The following is a 22,978-nucleotide window of genomic DNA, read 5'->3' on the forward strand; positions in this document are numbered from 1 at the left end:
ATGTCACGTGGTTGCTTGGCTAGTCATAGAGAAAATCTCCCTTGAAGATTAGCTGTTGTTAGCCAGAAAGGCAGCAGAACATCTTCATTTAGACCTTGGACCTGTAGAACAGAATACTGATTCACACCAGTGGCACTGACGGTATGTGTATTTTATTATTGGCTAAAATGCAGCTCAGTTTTAAAGAATTAAAATCTGACCAAAGTCAGCAGAAATCAAATGATGTAATAGCAAGCTGTACTACTGTTTCATAGTGTTGTTTTGGTTGGAGGTTGTGTTTTGGTTATTTTGCTGTTGGTTTGCTTTTTTGGTTTTGGCTTTTTATTTAACTCATGCATTATTTCCTAAACTAGGTGGGATTAGCAGCTCACCGGTTGGCCATGTTACACAATGCAGATAACACATAATTTGTAATGGTCTAGTCTTGTCTTAAATATATTTTCCAGAAAGTCTGCAAGGAATCCAAAGATGCAGAAAAACTTACTTTTTTAGGCAGTTTGTTCTATTTGCTCATCACTTAACTATTGAAATGGAAAAATAAGACATTATTCTTCACTTTCCCAGCTTTGTCCTCTGAACATAGGTTTTTACTATACTTTTCTCTCTTTTATCAAAAAGCTCTTCAATATCTGATACATTCCCACTATAATCCAGTGAGTGATTTGGGACAATAATTTACTAAACTTGAAGAAATTGTATCATCAAATCATAGAAAAGATTCAATACTCACATTAAATATTTGCCTTCATTTCAATACTATTGCATTAAGGAGAAACATAAGAAAAAACTGCATATTCATTAGCAGCAACAACCTAGCTCGTTCCTGATAATGGAGAGTAAAAGGCCAAGAGACAAAGAGATAATTTTGACTCAAATTACATATAAATTCTTTCCAGCTTTTACATTTTTTGTCAGTCTTATACTCAAAATTACAGTAACAAGAATTTAGCTCATAGGTGTTAAATTTGCTCTGAGGCTTGAAGAAAAGATTTAGAATTAGGAAAGTTTGTGCTATGCTACATTAAACACACAAGCTCTGCTTTCTCAAGCAGTCAACATTCCCATGGCCAAAAGCTGATTTTTTTATTAAGTACCACCTAACACTGTAAGTATAAATAACTGGTTCTTCATCAGTATTGATCCCACCTGGAAATCCATGCCCTTGGGACTTTGAAGTAGGTTTTCTTCAGCTAAATGGTGCTTGCAGCAGTGAATTATGTAGAAATGATAACTTCTGATATTTAGTCTGGTTTCCAAAATATTTGGAAGTGTTTCTCTTCTAGATGGCACTGTTTTTTTGTGGTTTTGTGGCTTTGTTGTTTTTTTTTTTAACTCTATTGTATACTTGTTCCTTTTAAAATAGTGTAAAAAGCAAACCTATGAGTGTCTTAAATTGTAGCTCTTACTATAGGTCAGGATATTGGCTGGCAATTGCAATACCAAAATGACTGGCTGTTATTTTGCTTATACAATTCAAATTGTGTTGGAGTTCCTTCTCTGTTTGCTTTCCAACTTGAATCAGACAGAGTAGATGATCTGTCAGGTCCCTTCCAACCTATGCCATTACCTGACTTACTGCCTTCTCTGTAAATCTAGGCATGTACATTTGTTACTGGTCTGAAACTGCATTCTGGCACAACTCTTGTAAATGTCTAGTATTCCTGAAATGATCAAAACTCATAGAAACTCTTTTCTAGTCTCAACAAATCAGTAGATGCAAAATGACCAGGGGAAAAAATTTAAAAAAGGACTTGTATGTGTGCAAGTCCTACAATTTCCAGGCAGGAGAAAAGGAGAAAAAGGAGTTCTATTTTTTTTTACTTATTTTACACTTTGAGGGCATATTACAGCACATAATAAATCTAGAGTTCATTTTTGGAGCTAAACTGACATCTACTGGTGTTCTGTAATACAATGCATACAATGCATTAGTGTGATGACCAAATATACATCCTACTCTGTGTACATTTCCTGTCCATGACACTGTGAACAGCCCTGCTGATGACTCAGCAAGGTAGAGAAAAGCATTAACAGACAAACTTAGCAGGTAGGGCTGCCTAGCACATCACGCTTCAGACAGGGCATGAGTGGGGCTAGCCTTACCCAATAATGGGTATGCTTCTGGAATTGCCATATGGCCTTTTCTTACAATTTCCACAAAACAGATTATGTTTATGATCTTCAGGTACACAACATATGGGGAGGTGGGGAGAGATAACAAAGATCTATCTTAATTGCTAGCAGTGTTTCCTCAAGCATGCCTTGAGCATGCCATGTCCCCACCCAGTCACTCAGTCTACTGCAGGAAGAGAATTTCTTTGGGTCCCACTGCAAAGGCAGCTTTGCTGGGAAGCTGTGCTGGGCTTGCCGCACAGGGCAGGCACCCACCCTGCCTAACCCACAGGCTGGTGAGCTGCTGCTCACAGGCGCTGCAGTGGCCTGACCAGCCCCAGACTAGCTAAAGCTGATGCTTCTTTCACCCAGAGCCAGTCAGCAAAGGACAGGTGCATCGGTGGTGTCCAATAACAGGACAAGGGGCAATGGGTGGAAGTTGAGGCCTAGGAAGTTTCATGTGAGGAAAAAATTTTTCACTATGAGGGTGATGGAGCACTGGAACAGGCTGCCCAGGGAAGTTGTGGAGTCTCCCTCAAGACTCACCTGGATGAGCTCCTGTGTAATCTGGTGTAGATGATCCTGCTCTGGCATGGGGGTTGGACTTAGATGAACTTTTGAGGTCACTTCCAGCCCCTGAAATCCTGTGAGTCTGTGATTCTGTGAAAGGGGAGAACTAGTGAGTGGTGAGATAGGTGAGAAGGAGGAGGGGTAGTGAGAGGAAATACACTCATGCAGCAATAAATGGGTGCTGCCTGCTCTATTTGGACACTGGGTGGAAATTGTAGTAAGGCAAAAGGCATAGTGTTACTGGGGTGCTCAAGGATGAATATAAGCTGTGTCACCAGCCACCTCTGACTAGGTGTAAGCAAAAAAAACATGGGAGAACATGGCAGTCAGAAGAAGATGGTTTTCAGTTGAAGGTCATGCCTTATTTCACCTAGGGAGATGTGGTCAGTCATGGCTCTCTCCTGGTTCTTATGCTATCCAAAGCTATCTGGGGAAGGGGATTTAGTTACAATGAGAACAATTATTCAAAATTTGTAGTTAAGCCAGGGCAACAAAGCCAAATTTGCTCATATTCTGCTCCCAAGTAAAAGATCATAATATGATTTCTTGATAATGTATGCAAATTTATTCATGTCTGAGTCTAGTTCTAGTCAAATTCCAGTTTGTGGTAAGGAGACTGAATGCTATTGAATCAACTCCCCCCATGTTTCCCCTGAGACTGGGGAAATGGGAATATTCCTTTTGCCAGAGCCCTCATACTGCAACACCTGATGAAAATTCCATGAAGCTGTACCTGTAGGAGTGTCAGCAGAGTTCTGTGACTGCAGAGCTCACTGCTGGGCTTATTGTCACTGGGCATAAGAGCCCCTTTTGTCCTGTGAAACCTGAATCCTGGTGCCAGGGTGAGTTTGAACTAAAGTTTTATACATGTTACTTAAAGTGAGGTCCAAGAATGGATTTAAATACAAATATAGAACTTTAGCAGAAGATGATTTCAGCCAAAAGGCTTAGTGCACAGTCCCTGCTGAGACCACGAAGGTTGCTGATTTCCTTCAGTCTGAACTGGATTTAACCACTTAAATACCAGGCCTTGCCAAGTGGTTCACCTGAAACACTGTAAAATTGTTGAAAGAAATGGTTCCAAATTTAACTTGCTTGGGTGAATTTAACTACATTCTTATCACCTGAAACTGAGTCTTTGCATCGTTATTGACAAAGCTTCACCTCTATCTTCCCTTAACTAGCAAAGTGTCCCTCAAAACTAGGAAGAACCAGTCGGTATGATTCACAACCTGCCCTCCCCCCCCTAAAAAAATAGTGATGATCTAACATGACTATATAAGGAATAGGAATTCTAAGGTCCAAAGTTCAAGAAAGTTTCTGGTCCTGAAGACCATCAGCGGCCACACCTCTTACCCATCACCCTGTCGTTAATTTAAAAGAAGCTGGACCTTTAACGCGAAGAAACAAGAAACAGCCCAAAGGTTGGTTAGTAGATGTTAACATGAGGTGTAGCTGTGTTTCATTGTATGACTATCCGCCGGGAATCTGGTGTGCTAGACTGCTGGAAATGTCCGAGTATCCAAACTTGCACAGTTTTGTAATATAGCAATGCCTGCTTGTGAGCGCTAAATCCAGCGGTAAGGAGTTCTAGACCCGATTTCAGTGACACAATTAGAGGACGCTGCCGGGAAGTCATGTGGGAACGGGGTAGGCAGCCTGTTCCGAGCAGCGCCTGCCCCGGTGCCAGCGCTGGGGCGGCGGATTGTCCTCGGGAGAAGGGGAAGAGGAAGGGGAGAGTGAGAAAGGGACAAATTCCGCGGGGCGGTGGCGTCGAGCGAGCAGAGAGCAGAACGGCACCCGCTACGGAGCGGTAAGAGCTGCGGGACCGCTGCGAGCTACGGTGCGCGCGGCGGGATGTGTCCGACGGGATCCACCCGGCCCTGCGGCTGGCGGCAGGGCGAAAAGCTTTGCTCTACTGCGGGTGCCGCTTTCGGGGCCGCCGCTCCTGGGGCCGCTCCCAACTCTACCGGACCTCCCTGGCCTGGCTGCGGTTCAGGGGGAGCTGCTTCTGCTCTTCGGGCCGGACCCGCCGCGCCTGGGGCACTGGGGAAAGCCGGGTGTAGTGGGCGCCAGCGGTGTCCGAGCAGCACGGCAGCGGGCCTACCCCAGGGGGACAGTCAAGAGACGACCCTGGAGAGGCCGTGGCCGGCGGCTCATGCCCGCTGGCCTGGGTGTGGGGCTGGCGGGGCCGGGTGTGGGGCTGGCGGGGCCAGAGCCGGAGCCGTGCGCAAAGAGATAAGCGAACCCCAACTGTTGCATGTGGCAGCCAGGCTCTGGCAGAAAAGTGTCCTTTCCTTAGGGACGTCCTGAGCGTCACGACAGCAGTAGTTAATTTGAAAACGGCACTGCCCCAGGGAGGGGTTCACCTGCCTCACCAGGACCCCAGCCGAGGCGTGTCACGGGATGATTCTGAGATTGTTGATTGCTAGGTAAAAGTCACCTACTAAATGTCTGTATCTTTGCTTGGAAGAACTTGTGGTGTGGTACCCTTTCTGTTTTGCCAGTATAAAATTGTGTGAGCCAAGTGGCACTGGCTGTCGTACTGAAGAACAGATCCAAGTATGTTTTTGCAATTATTGTTGAATTTTATTCTCACAAGTGCTTTCTCAGTAGGTTGGTGAACTAGGAAGTTGCTGTCCCAGAGCTCAGGCAACCAGGATATTGGGCCGTAACAAGTGCAGAGTTGCGACTTGCTGCTATGCACGGCAAGAATGCAGAGTACTCTGATAAACCTGTATATCCTGCCTGATTGGTTGAAAAAAAGATTAGCCTTCAACTTGTGTTTCATTCCAGGTGCTGCTGATCAGTGGCTGTCTTAACCTCCACTATGCAAGGAGCTACTGTCATTACTTACAGTGTTGGAGAACAGCTTATGACTTTTAGTGAGGAGATCTGTGTAGGAATTGTTTAATTTCTGGGATGAAATCATGTCGAATTCTAGCAAGAGAAAGTAAAGGAAGGGCAGCAACGTATTTACTTAGCCAAGCTGAGTTAGGAAAGATGTATTTATAAGCAGTTAGTTTCTCTGGTGTGGTGTTCAGTGTTTGGGGTTTTTTGTTTGGTTGCTTGGTTTTAATATCAGGCAGAGAGGTGGGCTATTACCTTCTCTTTCTCTTGACCCTGGCTAATTTTCAAGTAGTGCTCAGGACTGTGAGATATATTTTCACAAGCTGTCGGAAGTAATAGTTAAAATTTCTTTTCAAAGTTGACATTTAAAGCAAAGAGACATTAGTAAAATTAAGTTGAAAAGCTGAAGCTGTGGTTACTTCTACAATAGTCAGTATTTTGAAGAGATTGTTTCGTAGTCTTGGTGTCATCTTGTTCTTTACTAGGGATTTCTGTTTTGATAGATAATGTAGACAGATTGATGCTTAGTTTTAGTTTTATACCATTCATTGGGTACTTGGTAAATGTTATCTGTGCTTTTTAGATTTTAAACTCTGAAGGAATAGGAAACAAAGGTATAGGAGGTGTGGTTGCCATGCCAGGGGTGCTGCCACGTAAATGCAAAGACCTAAGACCTCTGTGCATCTGTCTTAAGGAAGAGGGCAGAGGGAAGGCAAAAAAGCGTAGCAGTTACTATTAAATTGCAGCAGGTGTCCAAAACTAGTCAGTGGTAAGAAAAGTGCGACATCATATAAAACCATATATTGAATGTTAAATATCAACACTTGAAGTGTTTATACTGGATGTTATGATCATGAAATCTTTGACCTATGAAATCCATTTTGAAATCTCTGAAAGGGTGCTGATTTCTCAGAAGTTACTTTTCAGTAAAACAAGTGAGGATGGTCTTCAGTTGCTCAAAATCTGTGCAGCAGAAGTAGCTACCTGTCATGGTGTAACCTCAACTGACAAGCACCAGACAGCTGCTAGTTCACTCTGCCTACAGCAGGATGGAAGGAAGGGAATCGAAAGGGTAAAGTGAAAAAACTGTGAGATAAGAACAGTTTAATAATTATTAATAGTAATAAATGTTATGAAAAGGAAAATAACAGAGAAAAATAAAACCCAAGGAAGACAAGTGATGCAAATGAAGACAATTGCTTACCACCAACTGACTGATGCTCAGCCAGTCCCCAGGCACCTGGCCAACCTCCTCCCTAGTTGTTTTACTGATCAGGATGTTATGTGGTACAGAATAGCCCTTTGGTCTGTTGGGATCACCTGTTCTGGCTATGCCTTCTCCCAACTTGTTGTGCACCCCCAGCCAAAACTGCCACACTGTGACTGGGGCACAGTTGATCAGGATTCAGCCCTGTAGTTTAGTCTCAAGGGAAAACCTCTTTTTCTAAAACCCCACTGACCTCCTGTTTTCTTAAAAAATGTGGCTGTGGAATATTCAATACTGTAAATACCATCACAAAAAACTCCTGAGTTTATTAATCTTTGCCTGCTGTCTCTTTCCCTCTTCAGTCTTGCAAAGCTGCAGTGTGAGTATGAGAATGTTGTGAAAGAGCAATGCCTGTCCTCAAGGAACTGGTAGATTGCCACAGTTACTGTCCTGTGTACACACTGCACCTGTAGCCACATAGGTCCTGTTTATCCTGGCTACTTGGCTACTGTAAACCCCACAGTAGCCTGAGTACACTTGGTGCCATGGTCTAGTCATGGGGTCTGTGTTGATAGGTTGGACTCGATGATCCTCGAGGTCCTTTCCAACCTAATTGATACTGTGATACTGTGATCCACAGAACCTTGTCCTTGTAGCTGAAGGTTTATGTGAGAGACTTTTAGATTATGAGCGGAAAGGTGAACAAATAGCTTGCTAGGGCAGGACCCAACAACAATTTTAGATTACTTTACCCTTTTTGATAGGCAGATGTGTTTAGGTGATATATACAATACAGCATTAAGTACTGGCAGATGACTCAGAAGAGAAATTGACAGCTCTTTACAGCTGCAGAGACACTGAGGGTAACTGGCTACATTAGTGATAGCCAATTATTCCTAGGTACAGTGTGAAAAGACAGATAATCTTGGAGGGCATCAGTGCTGACGTGGACAGAGAGAGACCTAAGTGGTGAGGAGACACCATGGACATTTTAAGAGCAGCAGATGTTTACTAGAAAGGAGTCAGTGGTTGAGAACTCTAGTTCAGAAGTTACACTACTGGAAGCGTATGACGCATAACTGCTTAAAGGATGGGGCAGATACAAGAGAAGCTGGTTGTGAGTTAAAGCTAAAACTTACTACGAATTGTGGAACCATGACAGAAGAGCTTCTAGAGCATCTCACAAAAAAGCAAGGAAATAAAGGTTGTCTTAAAGTGGTCTGAAATTTCTGTGTTCCCAGATAGGTATGTCTTGTAAAGAAAGGAAAAAAGCTAATGAAATATCACATGTACCAATAAAACCCATCTTCCTTTTGATACCAAGATACTGATCCAGAATCTGCATTCTACCACGTGTACAGCAGTGCTTGGATCAGAAGGAGTATTTAGTAACCACACAATTCCTATGGTTGCTGCCAGTCTCTGTATTTGGCATGAATTAGTGCTTCTCTGACCTCAATCTAGCTGCCAGCAATGCAGAGAGCCCAGCATGTAAGGAAGTTTTCTGGAGAATCATTCCTAGTGAAGAAGTCTTTGAAGCAAATTAAGTGGTTTACATCATGACTGGTATCTTTGGCAGCAGTTATGACAGAATTTAGTATTTAGGCTTTACTGTATAGATAAAAGCAAAAGTAAGTATTGTATTCTTTTTCTAATATGGTAATCTAACTTCTGTTTCCTGGGTTATTACAGAGTAAGTTGGGTAAGAGATCTCTGGAGGACATTTGGATCAGACTCCTGCTTAGGACGTGCTTCGAGGAGGTTGTTCAAGGCTCTTTGGCTGTGTATTCTGTTGCACTTAGGAATAGAAACTGAATGTGTTTTCCTGTTTCTGTTGTTATGGAATTACTTAGAGCCAGCAATGGTTGTGACAGGGAAGTTCTACACTATTTTCTGGCTCATTTACTGTAACTTTTGCTTACTCATAGTAAACACTGTCCAGTTGTAGTGCCTGCTTCCTTCCAACAAATCTGTTCTTTGCCCTTCTGCGTGTTGCCTACAGATTCTGCTGGTATTCCCAGTGAGTGTTTTCCTGGATTTAAGAGATTGGATACCACAGTTGTCTGTAGCCAGCAATTCTCTGCTGTGGGCAACAAATGTACAACAATTTAAGTAATTCAGACGTGTGTGTGTGTTTGTTGTTTGGTTGTTTTCTTCTGTTTGTCATTTGTTGGTTTGGGTTTATTTCAAGGGTTGTGGTTTGGGGTTTTGGGTTGGTGTTTTTGTTCCAATTTTCTTAACGTGTTTCTCTCCCTGCCCAGTGCAGCCCATGCTGTACTCTGCACTTTGAGACCTCCTTATGTAAAGTTTCCGAATTGATGGGTGTGGCTTCTCAGAATAAGTTTGGGCAGTGGAGTTAAGGGAAGGACGTTGTATCCAGGAGAAGGTGGTTGGGCTGGGAGTAGATTAGCAGGGTCGAGAGGCAAGAGTTGCTGAGCCAAATTGCGAATTTTCACAGTTGGATGGCAGTGGCAGGGCTTTATACTTTATACCAAAGTTTGATTTGGAAGGACTTCACAAAAATGCATAATTACTTAGTTTCAGAGGAGCCTATCTGAAAGCAAGTAGAGAATTTCTGGTCTTTACCAGGTAAGGAAGATGTTTCTCTAAGGTAGTAAGTGCATTTGCTCTCTCATTCTCACAAGAGCAGTACTTGCTATTGCACTAAAAGCAGGTGCCAGGTTCTGGTTTGCCTGGAAGGAGGGAGGGATGGTTCTACATGTGGTCTCTTCACCAGCCTCCCAGGAGCACTCCTTCTGTGCCTGAGTTTCTTCTTCTGTGGTGTGCTAGTGTGGGGATTGCACAGACCTTTCCTTCCCTCTTGATAAGGGGCAAAGAGATTATCTACCCACAGTTATTCTTGAGGTGCTGTTGCTGTTACCTCTGAGCTGCTGTGCAGCCCATTCCTATGAGACACCTGTGCAGGCCAGGAAACTAGCTGGCAAAAAAAATGTTGCCCAGTGAGTCACCTGCAGTCATCGGGTAAGGCATGAATGACTTGCCTTTCCCCTTTGACCTCTTCCCTCCTCACCTTTTATATTTTTTCCATTTGTCCTTGGGAAAATGTAGGTTTCTGCATGCTTAGAATACACACTTCCGTCCTGCCTTTAGAAGACAGCTGCAGTTTTAATTTCTGTGATGTTAGCATACCAATCTGGGCAGTGTCAAAAGTTTTCATAAGATGGGGAATGCATCCTGTGATGAGAAATTGGTAACAGATGTGTTCAGTTTTGGGTGTGGAGAGGACAATTTGTACTTATGGTGATTATCACTAGTTGAAGATGCGTAAAAGACTTTTGAGCCAGACTCTGACTCTGGTCTGTGTCATGATGGAGTGTGAGGAGGGAAGGGGAAGATGGCTGCAGCAATGTAGCTTTGTCCATCTCTGTATTTGGGAGCCTTAGAGAAAATCTACCTCTTGAGAGAGGGAATCTGGAATACACTTCCCTGCCTAGAGCAGACAGTGCTGTAAATTGTCAGGTGCATATTACCTGGCAGATATAGCAGGTGTAGGTCATCACAGGGTAGTCTGTTTTGGGCATATTAAGCAAAACCTGTGTAGCATCTGGACTGTGATAAATATATGTTCTTCCTTATTTTCCTTGTAATGCCTGTATACATCTTGATGAAGAAGGTCAGAGTAAGTCTTCCTCATCTGCACGAGGTTTTACAGTTTGATATTTCAATTAGCATTCTGAAGAAACTGCGTAACTTCTACAAACCCACATAGTGGGAGGCTGTACTGCTGTACAACTGTTAAAATACAGGCTATGAACTACACAATTTTTGATCTAATTGCAGAAACATTATTGGGTGGTTGTCGGATGGGATATAAATCTGCTGATTGATCCTGCAGTATGTAGTTGTATCTGAGCACACTGCTAGTTTCAAGGCAGAGTTTTATCTTGGATAATTTTAGTTGGGTACAAACCCAGAAGCTCATGATTGGAGGCTGTAAGAATCTTGCCTTTGTAATGAATGCTTGGTTAATAAGTTCTTCAGATAAGTTACCTTAGAATTTCTTATTCACTTTATCTAATAGCAAGATAAAAGGAAAGTTTAGCCAGGTGTCACGGGTGTTTTTTTTTCAGGTGCAGCCTGCAAGTTATCTTGCTTTGTTAAAACTGAAAGTTCTGGGTAGGGAGCACATGCAGACCCTGCTTCTGGTTTCAGATTGCTGGAGTTAGAGATTAGGAATAAAAAAGTGAGTGGAATGTTTGAAGTAGCTGAAATACACTTTCCAAAATGCAACCCCCTGCAAAAATTGCTGCACACCTCTGAGTTTTACTAAATACTCAGCAGTTTTAAAAGGCTTCCATTCCCCAAAATTCATGTGGCTTTAATGCAGCTGTAAAAATGATGCAGCTGTGTTGCAATCTCTATGCCTTGTTCTGTTGGTAGAATTCATGACTAGTCTTCCTAGGCTTTTCAGGGAGCAGAATTAGTTGATCTTGTTTCATTTTAACAGAGTTGTTTCTGAATGCTGTGTGTTTTACCAGCCTTTTCTTTCCCTTTAAGTCAACTTTCTTTTCTACATACTGTATGTAGAGCTGCAGACCTTTGCAGAAAGGAATGATCAAGAAGGGTTCTGTGTCCTGTGCCAATGTTGTTGCAGTGTGAGTTTATGAAGGAAATTGAGCTAAGTGCCTGCAGCTTGAAGCACTTGGAATTCTTCATCTCAAGCTAATGAACATAAAGAAAATTCTGGAGGAGAGTGCTGGTACATTTGCTACTGTACCAATTACTCTCCACACTCTGACTCATCTGCCTGAAGTTCAGTGCAGCTGGGCACACAGTGAGTCAATGTCTACCTTATAGTTGTGCACCTGGAATACATGAGGATTTTTTTTGAAGGACAAAAGAATTATGTGGGATGGGTAGGTGAAGTCATTGGTCTTTGTCTTACCACATGCACTTCTAAAGTCTCAAAGCAAAAGAGCAGTGAGAGTCTGGGAAGGGAAGCTAGAACTGCTCAGCATCTGGATCTGAAACTTACAGATGTAAATGGAAACTTCTTATGCATCAGACGCAGTCTTGCATTTAGTGTGCTTGTTGGTCATTCAGTGTTTGCATATCCTGGTGTGAGAGCTTTAATGTTGCCTGATGGTTTACAACTATATGCCTTCTCGGTAACATTTTAGTGCATTTGACTTGGCTGTTACCTGTCTTGTCCTTTGTCTTTTCTTGGGTACCTTTCACTGAACAGTCTTCCCTTTTGAGTTATTTGTGAGCAGCATTTGAGATTCTGCTTTAAGAAAACAAAACCTGTCGGTTCAGTTTCTGCTGTTGCCATTGCCTGGGTTTTGTGCCTTTAAGTTAATAAGTTGCTGCTATTTCCCATGTATCTGAGTTTAAGCTAGAAAATCATGTCTTCTCTATCCTATATTGGTGATTAAGATTTTGTATCACTCTTTATATGACCTGGGGTTGGTTTGTAATACTGATCTTTCATTTGTAATACAGCATTAAGCATTAGTTTCCCTTCCCAGACATGTTGGTATGATCACAGTATCACTAAGGTTGGAAGAGACCTCAAAGATCATCGAGTCCAACCTGTCACCACAGACCTCATGACTATAACTTCCTGATTGAAGTTATAAACTGTTCTGTACCTACTTGCAGGGAGCGAAGTGCAAATGGAAATTACGGAATGTCTATTAGTGCCATTCAGAGATTGCAGAGGAAGTATAAAGTGCAGTTTATTTACCTGAGGATTACATTTTGCCTAAGCTAAAACAAAATGTAGAAAGTCTCTCTTGCCTTTGTTTTCAGTGCTACCTAATCATGCTTATTGCTGTATGAGTTTACTGTCTCACCTGGAGCTTGAACAAGTTTGATACTCAGAAACTCTTTATAATCATGGCTGGTTTGATTTTGTTGTTTAGTTGCTTTGGGGTTTATTTTCTTTTGTTGTTTAAACAGAGGAAGCTGGGTTTTGGGTAGTTCCAGACCCAGTCTTACAGTGTGCTCAAGTGGCATGTTGATTTGCAAGCAGATTGTTCAGAATTAGGCCTTACTTTCTGCGGAATATGTAGTATCTCACTTCTGAAACAGTGCTCATAAGAGGAGGTGTTTAAAAGGTGGTGTGCTTATTTTCAGAAGCAAGTGTTGAAATAATGGCAAATACAGTTGAAAGGGATGTTTTCTAATCCACTTAATGTTGAATGACAGGCAGGTTTTGATGTGTAAGTTCTTAAAACTTTCAGGCAGAAATGCTCCACAACCTTCTTGCCAATTTATCTAGTACTCAAATAGCCTTTGTAATAGGTATAGGGAAAAGTTTATGATTTTTAAGCTTTTCTAACACTTACCTTCAGAAGCTTTAGTTCTTTTTCATTGTTAGCTGTCTTCATTATCCTCTCTGATTTTTTGGAACGAAGGAAACTTTGGTTTTCCTCAGAAGTCCTCTTTTCTAGCCTTTTGGCACTTTTGTTTGGAATCTGTTCACTTGTATGTTTCTTAGATACTGTGCTCCCATGGGGGCTTTCCCAGAGCAGCAGAACCTCTTCAGCTGCCATACAGGTACTGGTTCTGCTATGCATTCCTGCATGGTGTTTGCCCTTTTCATGGAACTGATATCTTATATTCAGCTTCTGGTTATATCTGCTGGATTCTTCTCTGTAGTCTGGATACCAAATTGATCAGTTTTTTGAATGAAGAACGCTTTGACCTCTAAGTGGCTGTTACATACATGTCTTGAAGTGTGATGAGAAGATCCTTTTTCAGAATATGCAGTGCAAAAGTTCTAGATCTGTGCACAAAATAGCTACATGCTTTACTGGAACGAGTCTTGTTGATGCAGTTGGTTGTTAACTGGTGCTTTTAAGCATTACAGTATACTGGAAACAGCAAACTAGTTCTGGACTTTCTCCATATATGTAAACAGAATGGAATGAGATGATCTGGGAGGAAGTGGTTGTAAATACATAGTTTCACATGAGAACCCTTAGGAGGGACAGAAAAAAGGGAGATGCTTAATCAGCATTGATGTTGTGAGAAATTGTTCAACAGAGAAATGGATGGGCAGAGGCAGGGAGTAAGAAAGGAAGTCTGTGTTGAAATGGTAATTTCTTTTCACTTAGGGAAAAGGTGATGATAAACATTCCAATACTCTGTAATGAAATAACAGTTGGTGGAGGAATGCTGCCTTAAACTCATTGAAACTTTGATAAGCATCAAAAATGGCAACCCTAGACATATTTGAGAGTTGTAAGAGTTTCGAGTTGAATTGTATGTGCTTAATTTTGAGTGGCATTCTTTTTCCTTCAATTAAAAAAAATAGTATTTTTTTCTTGATCAAATCGCAGCACAGATAAATAATGTCTTACAGTATTTGAGCTTCCCCACAAACCATGGCCATCTGAATTGGCAACTACTATGTGGGCTGTCATACTATGTGGGCTGTCATACTATGTGAGTTTTCAGGGGAATGAGAGGGATCTGAAATATTGTTCCTGCATTATTGGAGAAACTGCCAGGTAGCCTAGCGTACTTACAAAGATACCCTGTGTCCCTGTTTTAGCATGTTTAATTTATAAAGGAGGAATTGGTGGTGATAAAAGTGTAAAAACTACCCTGTGGAAAAAATAGAGGGAAGGAAGCAACAACATTTGCCGAGTCTGTTATTTGTTTCTGATGGTGTTAAATCTTATGCTGATAAATGTGCATATTAATCCTATCTTCGTGCTTTCTGTCAGAATAGAGCCTAATTAGTTGTCACTTCCATAAATAATGTCTTCTATTTTCTTTTTATTTCTTTTAGATAAAATGTCTGTTCCAAGTGGCATCCCTGTCCCATCTGCACCACCTTCTTATGAGGAAACAACAGGAATAAATGTGAGCTATCCTCACCCCTATCCTGTCCCAGCACCTGGCCAGAAACCAGATGGGAAGGGAATGAACACTCCCCCGTACATGGGACAGCCTGCACCTGTGAATAACCCTGGTAAGCCTCAAACTCTGCCTCACTTTACAGAGGGTAGCTGTGTAATTAGTGCTGTGCAGAAGATGAGATATTGCATTTCCCAGGTGTTCTTCACCGTCCAATAATATTTTTGATGGGATTAAGATGAATAATTCTTGTGAATCCTTCAGTGTGCATTAGTACCAATTATGTCATTTGGCTTTCTGCAATTTTAAATCCAGCTTTATTCTTAAGAGAGTGCTTCTGCATTAGGAAGTACTGTGATGGTTCCTCTTTGTCACAGTGTATTTCATTCTTACGAGCGTCAAATGTTTCAGAGTACTAGCTGGTTCTAGTTCACAAGTGGAATTACCCGTTTTCATGATTTACCCACTGAGTAAACAAAATATTTTTCTGCTCAGTTGCAGTTCAGACAGTGTATGTGCAGCAACCAGTAGTATTTCATGACCGCCCGATTCAGATGTGCTGCCCTTCATGTAACCAGATGATAGTGACACGTCTCTCGTATGAATCAGGAGCTTTGACTTGGCTGTCATGTGGCGGCCTCTTCCTGGTGGGGTAGGTTGATTCCAATTTGCACTTTATTTTTCTCTTCTTACATGATCTTTCATAGCTTTAAGGTGTAACAACGCTCTCGGCACAGTTCTTTCTCACTCTTTGGAACCTGACCTTCTATGGTTTGAGTAGCCTGCATATGCATTTAATTCCTACAAGACCTTAAGCACCTCTAGAACTTTAGTGTGATGATTTCCACAGCCATGTGTGTTCTTCCTAAAGTTTCATGGCATCAGTTTTATGGATGGCTTTTGCAGGAAATACATTTTACCTTCTTGTGTATGTAACAAGTAGTAAAACAGATCTATTTTTAATTTTCCCCCTCTCTGCAGGTGTATTGGTGGCTGCTGCTTAATTCCCTTCTGCGTTGATGCCTTAAAGGATGTGGATCACACCTGTCCAAACTGCCATGCTCTCATTGGCTCCTACAAGCGTTTATAGGCAGTGTTTAAATATTGATAATTGACCAGTGAAGTTGCCTAGCACCTCTACAAACCCTTTCTGAAGCTTTATGGAGATTTCTGTGGGTTTTTTTTCTGTGCTTCTTGTCACAGGAAACCAATCAAAAGCAATGTTTATTGTTAGATTGTTTGAATAAGAATTTGCTTGAGGGGAATCTGACTTAGGTCTGTAAAATTGTATGTACTCTTTATGGGCCACTCGGTCCAGCACCAGTTGATAGCAACTGAATGTTTTCCTTTTCTGCTGTATGCAAAACACTTTGGTGATAGTCTTCAGTTAATCATGTCTCAGTCATGTTGCATGTTGGTGTCCCTACTTAGTCTCAGCAGATACCGAGGTGAGAACGTGTAAGTAGACCTATGTATTCTCTTGCTTGGTGTTGATGCTTTTGCAGCAGCACTGTTTACAGACTGGCAGGGAGTTGTTTGCCACTGATACAGGTGCCTCTCTTCAACAAAAGAAGTGATTTGCTGGTATCTTTTCACAAGCACTTAAATTCACTTCAAAAATTTTCTTAGCCTTTAGGTTTGGTTCTTTCAACTTCTTCCTTCTTGAAGGCCATTTTAACAAATAGACAACTCAGACTGTTGTGCATCAATGGTGATTCAATCTAGTACTTGAGTTTCCTTGCTAGTTTCAAGTCTAGTTACATCTCTGTAAAGATACTTGTACAGGAATTTTTACTGGGTATTTGTTAATTGTTTTTTGTTTGGTTGGGGTTTTTTACTGATGACTTTTAAGTTTGTAAAGTGTTCACTTCTCTTCACCTTGGTGGGAAATGCCCATAGAGCCTTGGTTATAGAGTTGGAAAACTTGTTTGTACATTTATGTAAGTCAGGTCCTAAACAAACCTCAGCCTTGTCTTAAGGCTTGAATTCCACCTGCAAAAGGCAGAGGATCTGGGCTTTTAATTGTTGATCTGCTTATCAATTACTTCAATAAGAAGATAGTATGTTTAAGGAGTTTCTGTGGTGATTATTTAGATTTGTACACTGACTTTTTTCTCAATGAGAGAAGTTCTGTTTTCAGAAACTTCAGCTGGATATGCTTGTTTAAGGCAATGATCACAAAAAAATTAGGGAGTGGGACTCTGAAGATTGAAGTGTTTTACTATGTCATATGGAGCAGGCTTGGTCCAACTAACTTCGTGATGCATTTGATCTTTGTCTAGAAAGGGCAGGTGTATTTAAACAAGGCTATGATGCTAACACTGTATCAATCTCTGCCAATAACAAAAAAATAAATCTAAAATAAATGCAAACAAAAATGTCTGTATTTACTGTTCTTGCCAAATGTGCCTTTTCTAAGTGTTTGGTACAAATTAACTTTTCAGATGTCTTTCACTCCTTCGTGTTTGAAATCCAGGAGTTTCACAAATACAACTTCTATACCTTGTAATTAGTTTTTGTAAACTGCTGCTGTGGGTGGATCAATCTGCAAGTGGTTTAAGAATGTCCTTCTGCATTTGGAAAAGGTTTTTGATCATGTATCTCCTCATACCATAATAATTTTCACTAGTAGCTACTAATGAGCAAGAGAGTGATGGAAATAAAAAGTTGTAGCTTTTCACTTTGTGGTACTGGCTGTACCACCATAATGCTTTTCACGTTCTTTAAAGGACTGGATGATGCTCCATTGATTTTTTTTCTGTTTGATGACATAAGCAGTGATTTTTAAGTATTCACATGGGCTACTGTAGTAGTATTCTCCTTCCCCCCAACCTCCCACCCCCACTGAATGTCATGGAAAATGTACTTCTTACCATGTTACTCTCAGAGCAAGACAGGAAGAAGCAATGAATCATGAAGAGTTTCCAAACTTGGTATTTGCTTGTGTGGTGGTGGTGATTTTTTGTTCTTTTGGTACCCAGGTCAGACTAGTCTGGACACTCCTGCCATGTATTCATTTGGTGACTAAGTCTTCAAATTGTTACTGTGGGTCTCCTTTTCTGCAGTGGTGGCTTCAGAATGCAGAATTAACACTGACCAAAAAGCCAAAATTATTTGGGGTTTTATTTGTTTTGCTCTGTGGGCACAGGCCATTGCATTTCTTCAAATTCCTCATGAATTGAGAGTAGGATTGTTGCCACACACTCCATTTAATCAAGCATTCTGCAAAACTTGCTGCTGTATATACTTTTTAAAAATACAAAGTCTGTTTGACACATGCTGTAGATAATTCCATCAAAAGAGAACAAAGCAACTTGCTTTATGGAAGTTATTTTAGACAGACAAATGCAGGATATAACTTGCTTTGTGAGTGTGCTCTGTGCTTGATTACATTGACATTACTGGCTTTTTTCAAACTGAGTACATTTAACACCAAAACTTGGGTATCTAGTGTTTGTAATGGAAAAATTACAATATTTGGAATGTTTTCAAATGTAGGTGCCTGAAATGTTAAAAGTAAGTTGATAAATGTAATTAGAGGGTGAAATTCTTCAGTCTCAGTTGAGCTGGATCCTGGATAAATGGTATTCTCTGGCCTGCTGCAGACCAACTGTTTACGCACAAAGCCATATTGCAAGATTTGGTGGTGTCCTACAGCTTAGGCCCTTTACATGTTTTCTCAGTTAAAACTTCTTTGGGTAGAACTTTTACTTATAATGCAACTAAACAAATACATACAGGTATGACTACACTTTTACATATCAGTGACCACTAGGGATAAAAAACATACTACATAACCTTATGCTCTCTTAAAAGGAATCACACCTTGCAAGAATACTCTGCCTTTTTCTTTTTATGCCTGAAACACTTTTTTCTTGTTTTCCCTTTTTATCTTGAAGTGCAGAAAATACAGGAAGACAGGATTAATACCTCAAACAATTTTGCCCCAGTGCACTAATACTTATAATTAAGCAACTTTTCTGGTTAATTCATTAATAAGCGAGTTAAGCCCTGAACAAATATTTTGTCCTCTGTTGATAGATACAGAAATGGCCTGATGACCTTCCTTTCTCAAGCCATTTCCATAAATAAGGAAGGAGCATGCCACCTGGAGTCCTACAGCTTTACATGGCAAATTTGGGTGAAGCCTTCAGTTCAGGCTCCCCTTCAGTTAGCTTTCCAAGGTGACACTGCTTTCCATTACACTTTGATAGTGTACACTTCTATTTTTATTTGACAGAACTTGCACAACGCTCGGGTGTGGGTAATTCTGATGAGGCTTGAGCCAGAAAGAAAACATTTTTGCCATGCAAAGAGGAACTGAAATAGAATCTGCTTAAAAAAAAGTATAGGTGATAAGAGGGAGGTGTTAAGCAAAGACAGAGTGGTTTGAAATTTTCCTATTGTGGTGTTTGTGAAATTTGAAGGAATTAAGTTGTGGCTTGTAAACCCAAATACACTTCTTACTAATGGAGCAGTGAAATGTAAGTAATAGAGTATACATTGTCAGATTAGAAATAAAAGCTATGTGCAGGTACTGTGACACAGTTGTGAAGTGCTTGAAGTTCAAATGAAACACGTGTTTATAGCAAATTAACCTTTGTATTCCTATTTTCTTTGCAAGGTCCTGCAATCTATGAAATCACTGGCAGTAGCATGACTGTTAATGTATTCTGGTGAGGTGAACACCCTCCTGTACGGTGTGCCAGACACGAATTCAATATAGAAATAAACTCTGCAATACATGCCGTTACTTTTTCAAACCAGGTCCCCAAAAGGTGTGGTGTGAAACCTGCTGCTTTCAAAAAGGAAGTGCTTCTTGAAAGTTGAGTGGCTGCTTGAACTGGTGCCTGTGTTATGGGGAAACACTAAAAGTAGTCATGCTCAAGTCTAGAATAAACCAAGAGTGAGTAGGAGGCTTTCTGAAAGTCCTTTTGTGGTTCCCTGCTTTGCTGAATGCAACATCTGGATCTTTATAACAAATCCACAAAGCCTGACTTCAGTGAGCTCCAGAGGAGGGTCTGTGACAGACGCTGCTCGAGAATGTAAAGCTGGGGCCGGTATGAATGTGGTAACAGGGATTACAGAAAAGTATGGGAGGGGGCGGGGGGAGAATAAAAACTCAAAGCAGTTTCCGTGTCTTGCCCCACAAAGCCTATGAAGCCATTTCTCCAGGCGTGGTCCCACGAGTAGTGTTGGAGGCAGAGAGGAAAGCAAAGCTCCATCCGCTTCGTCTCGGTCGTAGCGACCAGCGCTGCAAAAGTTCCTTTGCGGCCACGCTGCATAAAGTGCTGTCGTTTCTCACCCAGCAGCGCTGCAGCTCCTTTCTCCGCGCTAACAAATACAGCTGTAGTGGTGCACAGCCTACAACCAGCCCGCGGGTTCCACGCCCTGCGCAGGTGCCCCTGCTCAGCCCGCGGTTCCGCACAGCGCGGCGTCGCTGCTGCTGGAGCCCCGCCAGGGGGCGCAGCTGCGCGGGGAGAGGGTTGGCGGGGCCGCCGTGGGGTGGGGTTCCTCACCCGGTCCTGGTCAACCTCATGCTCGGCTGGCCTCCTTCCCTCCTGGCCTCCTTCCCTCCTTCCCACAGAGCCTCATTCTCGGCCTTTCCTCTGCGGCCGGGGCAGTGGTGAGGTACGCGTTAGGGGTCGCCCGGGCTTTGAGGTTGTGTGGTGTGTATCGCCGGCCGCCACGCGCCCCCACAGCTCAGGGAAGGCGCGGAGAGAGGGCCTTCTGCGCATCGCTTCCTCCTGGTAAAGGCCTGAGAAGTTCATGTGTCTGTGGGTGCGTCACCGTTTTGTGTTGGCTTCTTTGTTTCTAGGGAAATAATGTTTCTGTAAAGCTCTTCCCGAAGCCCTGCCCTGAGAAGCGTACCCTTCCGTGAAGGGTTTTCCCGGCCGCGGACTTTCCTCCTCGTGTGCCTGGTCGGGCGGTGGCAGGGTGCGGTCGGCTGCTCTCCGGGCCTTGTGACAAAGTCCAGAACTAGTTAAGTCAAGACACCGACTATAGTTGTAGGGACGGGAAAGTGGGAGCGGGCGCAGGTGGGCCTTCAGCTGCCGTGGGGCACTCGGGGGCAGCGCTGACCCTTGCCGCCATCGCAGGAGGACGGCGGTCGCGCGGGTGTTCGCGCCGATGGGGGGCGAGTTAGGTGCTGAAGGGAAGAGAGAATGCCGCGTGTCAGCGCCAAGGGCACTTTCCTCTTGCCTTTGGCTGTTAAGGTTAAACATGAGTTTTATAATAATAATTAATTTAAACGAATTTGCGGGGCACTTACAGAACAGCCTTTACCAGTTTGCTAAAGCACCTTTTTTTTTGTGGTTTTTTTTTGTGATCACAGCCTGAATCCAAGATCGAATGTGAGTGTGAGCTGTGAGTCTCTTAACATGCTGACATGTCATCAATGGTTTTTTGTTTACAACACTGTTACTTTGCGTGGACCTTCTATGTCAGTGTTCAGTCTGCAGCTCAGTATTATTACTGGCTATTGATCCTGAGTTTGGTGTCGGGGCTAGTAGAAGATGGATCTGTCCAGTATCACAGTATACCTTAGGTTGGAAAGGACCTTGAGGATCATCGAGTCAAACCTATCAACACAGACCCCATGACTAGACCATGGCACCAAGTGCCACGTCCAGTCTTCTCTTGAACGCCTCCAGGGATGGTGACTCAACCACCTCCCTGGGCAGCACATTCCAATGACGAATGACTCGCTCAGTGAAGAACTTCCTCCTCACCTCGAGTCTAAACCTCCCCTGGCGCAACTTGAGACTGTGTCCCCTTGTTCTGGTCCAGTTCTCAGAATGGAATGTGGTGACCTCTGATGGAAACTTCTGAATAGCTGCTGCTCTGTTCTTACAGACATTTGAATTTGTCTTCCATTTTAAGTGTGTGTTGTGCATCTGCATTTATTTGATCCTTTACATTTAACAGAATTACTTGTGGTTAAAATCAAACATATGTATAAGTGCATTAATGTCTAGTGTTTACAGATGAAAACTTGTTCTATTTAGAGAATTGCAAGGTTTCTTTGTTGATCTGTAGAAAGAACCCTTCTTCTATGGCATGCTAGCTATTTTTGCATGAAGATGTTGTTAGCCTAGAAATAGTCACTGAAATCATAGCACGTCACCCCCCACACCCCATCACCCACCCCCCCACACATATGCTGCCGCCACCATATTGTTCACACCACACTGCTACGACCATCATTGCCACCACATCACCCTACACCCCCACATGACCCCATCCCACACTGTCACCACATCACCCTACTCTTCTCCCACACCCTGTCACACCCAAACCCTACATCACCCAACACCTGCATCCCACATCACATTACACACACACCACCACCACCACATCTCACCCACACCCTATCTCACCCACTCCACACACACCACCACCACACCATGGGCACCATACTATCACATCATATCATATCATATCATATCATATCATATCATATCATATCATATCATATCACATGTAACTTCATGACCAGGGAGCAGCCTCCTGCTCTGAGTCTCAACAGTGGATTTTGAAGTCTGCAGGTTTGGCTGTTCCTTAGAGGTTGGACCACAGCTTTGTAAAGTGGCTCACAAACTGAGTTGTATAGGTAAAAGTGAAATTTGAGGTAGTTTATCCAGGATGTCATGTTCAGGCTTTATACTTGAACTAATCTGGAGCCTTTGTTTTTCTGTAAAACAAGCATTCCCTCCAAATAGACTAGGTAGTACTAGGTAGTATTATGTTCCTCCCTAAAATTAGAGCAGTTCTTAAGTTATCAACAGCAGGACACATATTCATGTTATGGCTTTCATGATATTTTCTACAAAATCATACTGAGTTTAGTTTTTTTCCCCTAAAAACTCATAGATTCATAGACCCATTTTGATACCAAAACATTTAAAATTGTATATTTTCAAGTTTCTGTGAAAATACTACAGCAAATATACCATGCATGGGTGCTTGTCCTTAGCTTGCAGTGCCATGCTAGCCTGTTTGCTAGCATGTAAGCAGTAACAGCATGTTGTGCCTTCACAAGGGGAAGAGGAAAACACTGTTTTTGAAATCAGCCTGAGTAGGATTGTAAACAGCATAAGTTGTTGAAAGACTAAAGCGATGCTCTCTTGGTGAACAAAGATTGCATTTTGTTTATTTCTGTATTAATTTAAAATTGGGGGAGTCTGCAACACTGTATGAAATCTGTATGATTTTTTTTTAATTATCATTAATTTGAATGTCACTCCTGAGCTGGCCTTGAGTTTGGCGTTTGGTAGGTCTGGGATTTTGATCCAAGGCTCCAGGTTTTATCAGGGGATTTTTTTAACTGACTATTTAGACTTGACTTTCTCACCTTCACTGGTTGGTGATCTATGTGAAGCACATGTCAGAAGTTGTTTTCCCTCTAAG

General features: G+C 42.2%; 1 protein-coding gene across 3 annotated transcripts; it reads left to right on the top strand.

The window, feature by feature from the left end:
- Positions 1 to 58: 58 nt before the first annotated feature.
- On the top strand, positions 59 to 16,947 carry LITAF (lipopolysaccharide induced TNF factor). 3 transcript variants are annotated; one of them, XM_068147123.1, is made up of 4 exons: positions 59 to 141; positions 14,502 to 14,684; positions 15,065 to 15,221; positions 15,551 to 16,947. In XM_068147123.1, exons 2-4 carry the CDS (start codon positions 14,507 to 14,509, stop codon positions 15,657 to 15,659), a joined length of 444 nt encoding a protein of 147 aa, XP_068003224.1. In that variant the 5' UTR covers positions 59 to 141; positions 14,502 to 14,506; the 3' UTR covers positions 15,660 to 16,947. The 3 variants fall into 3 exon arrangements, with proteins under 3 accessions (XP_068003224.1, XP_068003223.1, XP_068003222.1); XM_068147122.1 differs by lacking the exon at positions 59 to 141 and adding an exon at positions 4,299 to 4,495; XM_068147121.1 differs by lacking the exon at positions 59 to 141 and adding an exon at positions 11,284 to 11,534.
- Positions 16,948 to 22,978: the final 6,031 nt, after the last annotated feature.

The sequence above is a fragment of the Melanerpes formicivorus genome, unplaced genomic scaffold, assembly GCF_026170545.1.
Source record: "Melanerpes formicivorus ecotype bairdi unplaced genomic scaffold, bMelFor1.0.p_v2 SCAF_14, whole genome shotgun sequence".
In the NCBI taxonomy this organism is placed as follows: domain Eukaryota; kingdom Metazoa; phylum Chordata; class Aves; order Piciformes; family Picidae; genus Melanerpes; species Melanerpes formicivorus.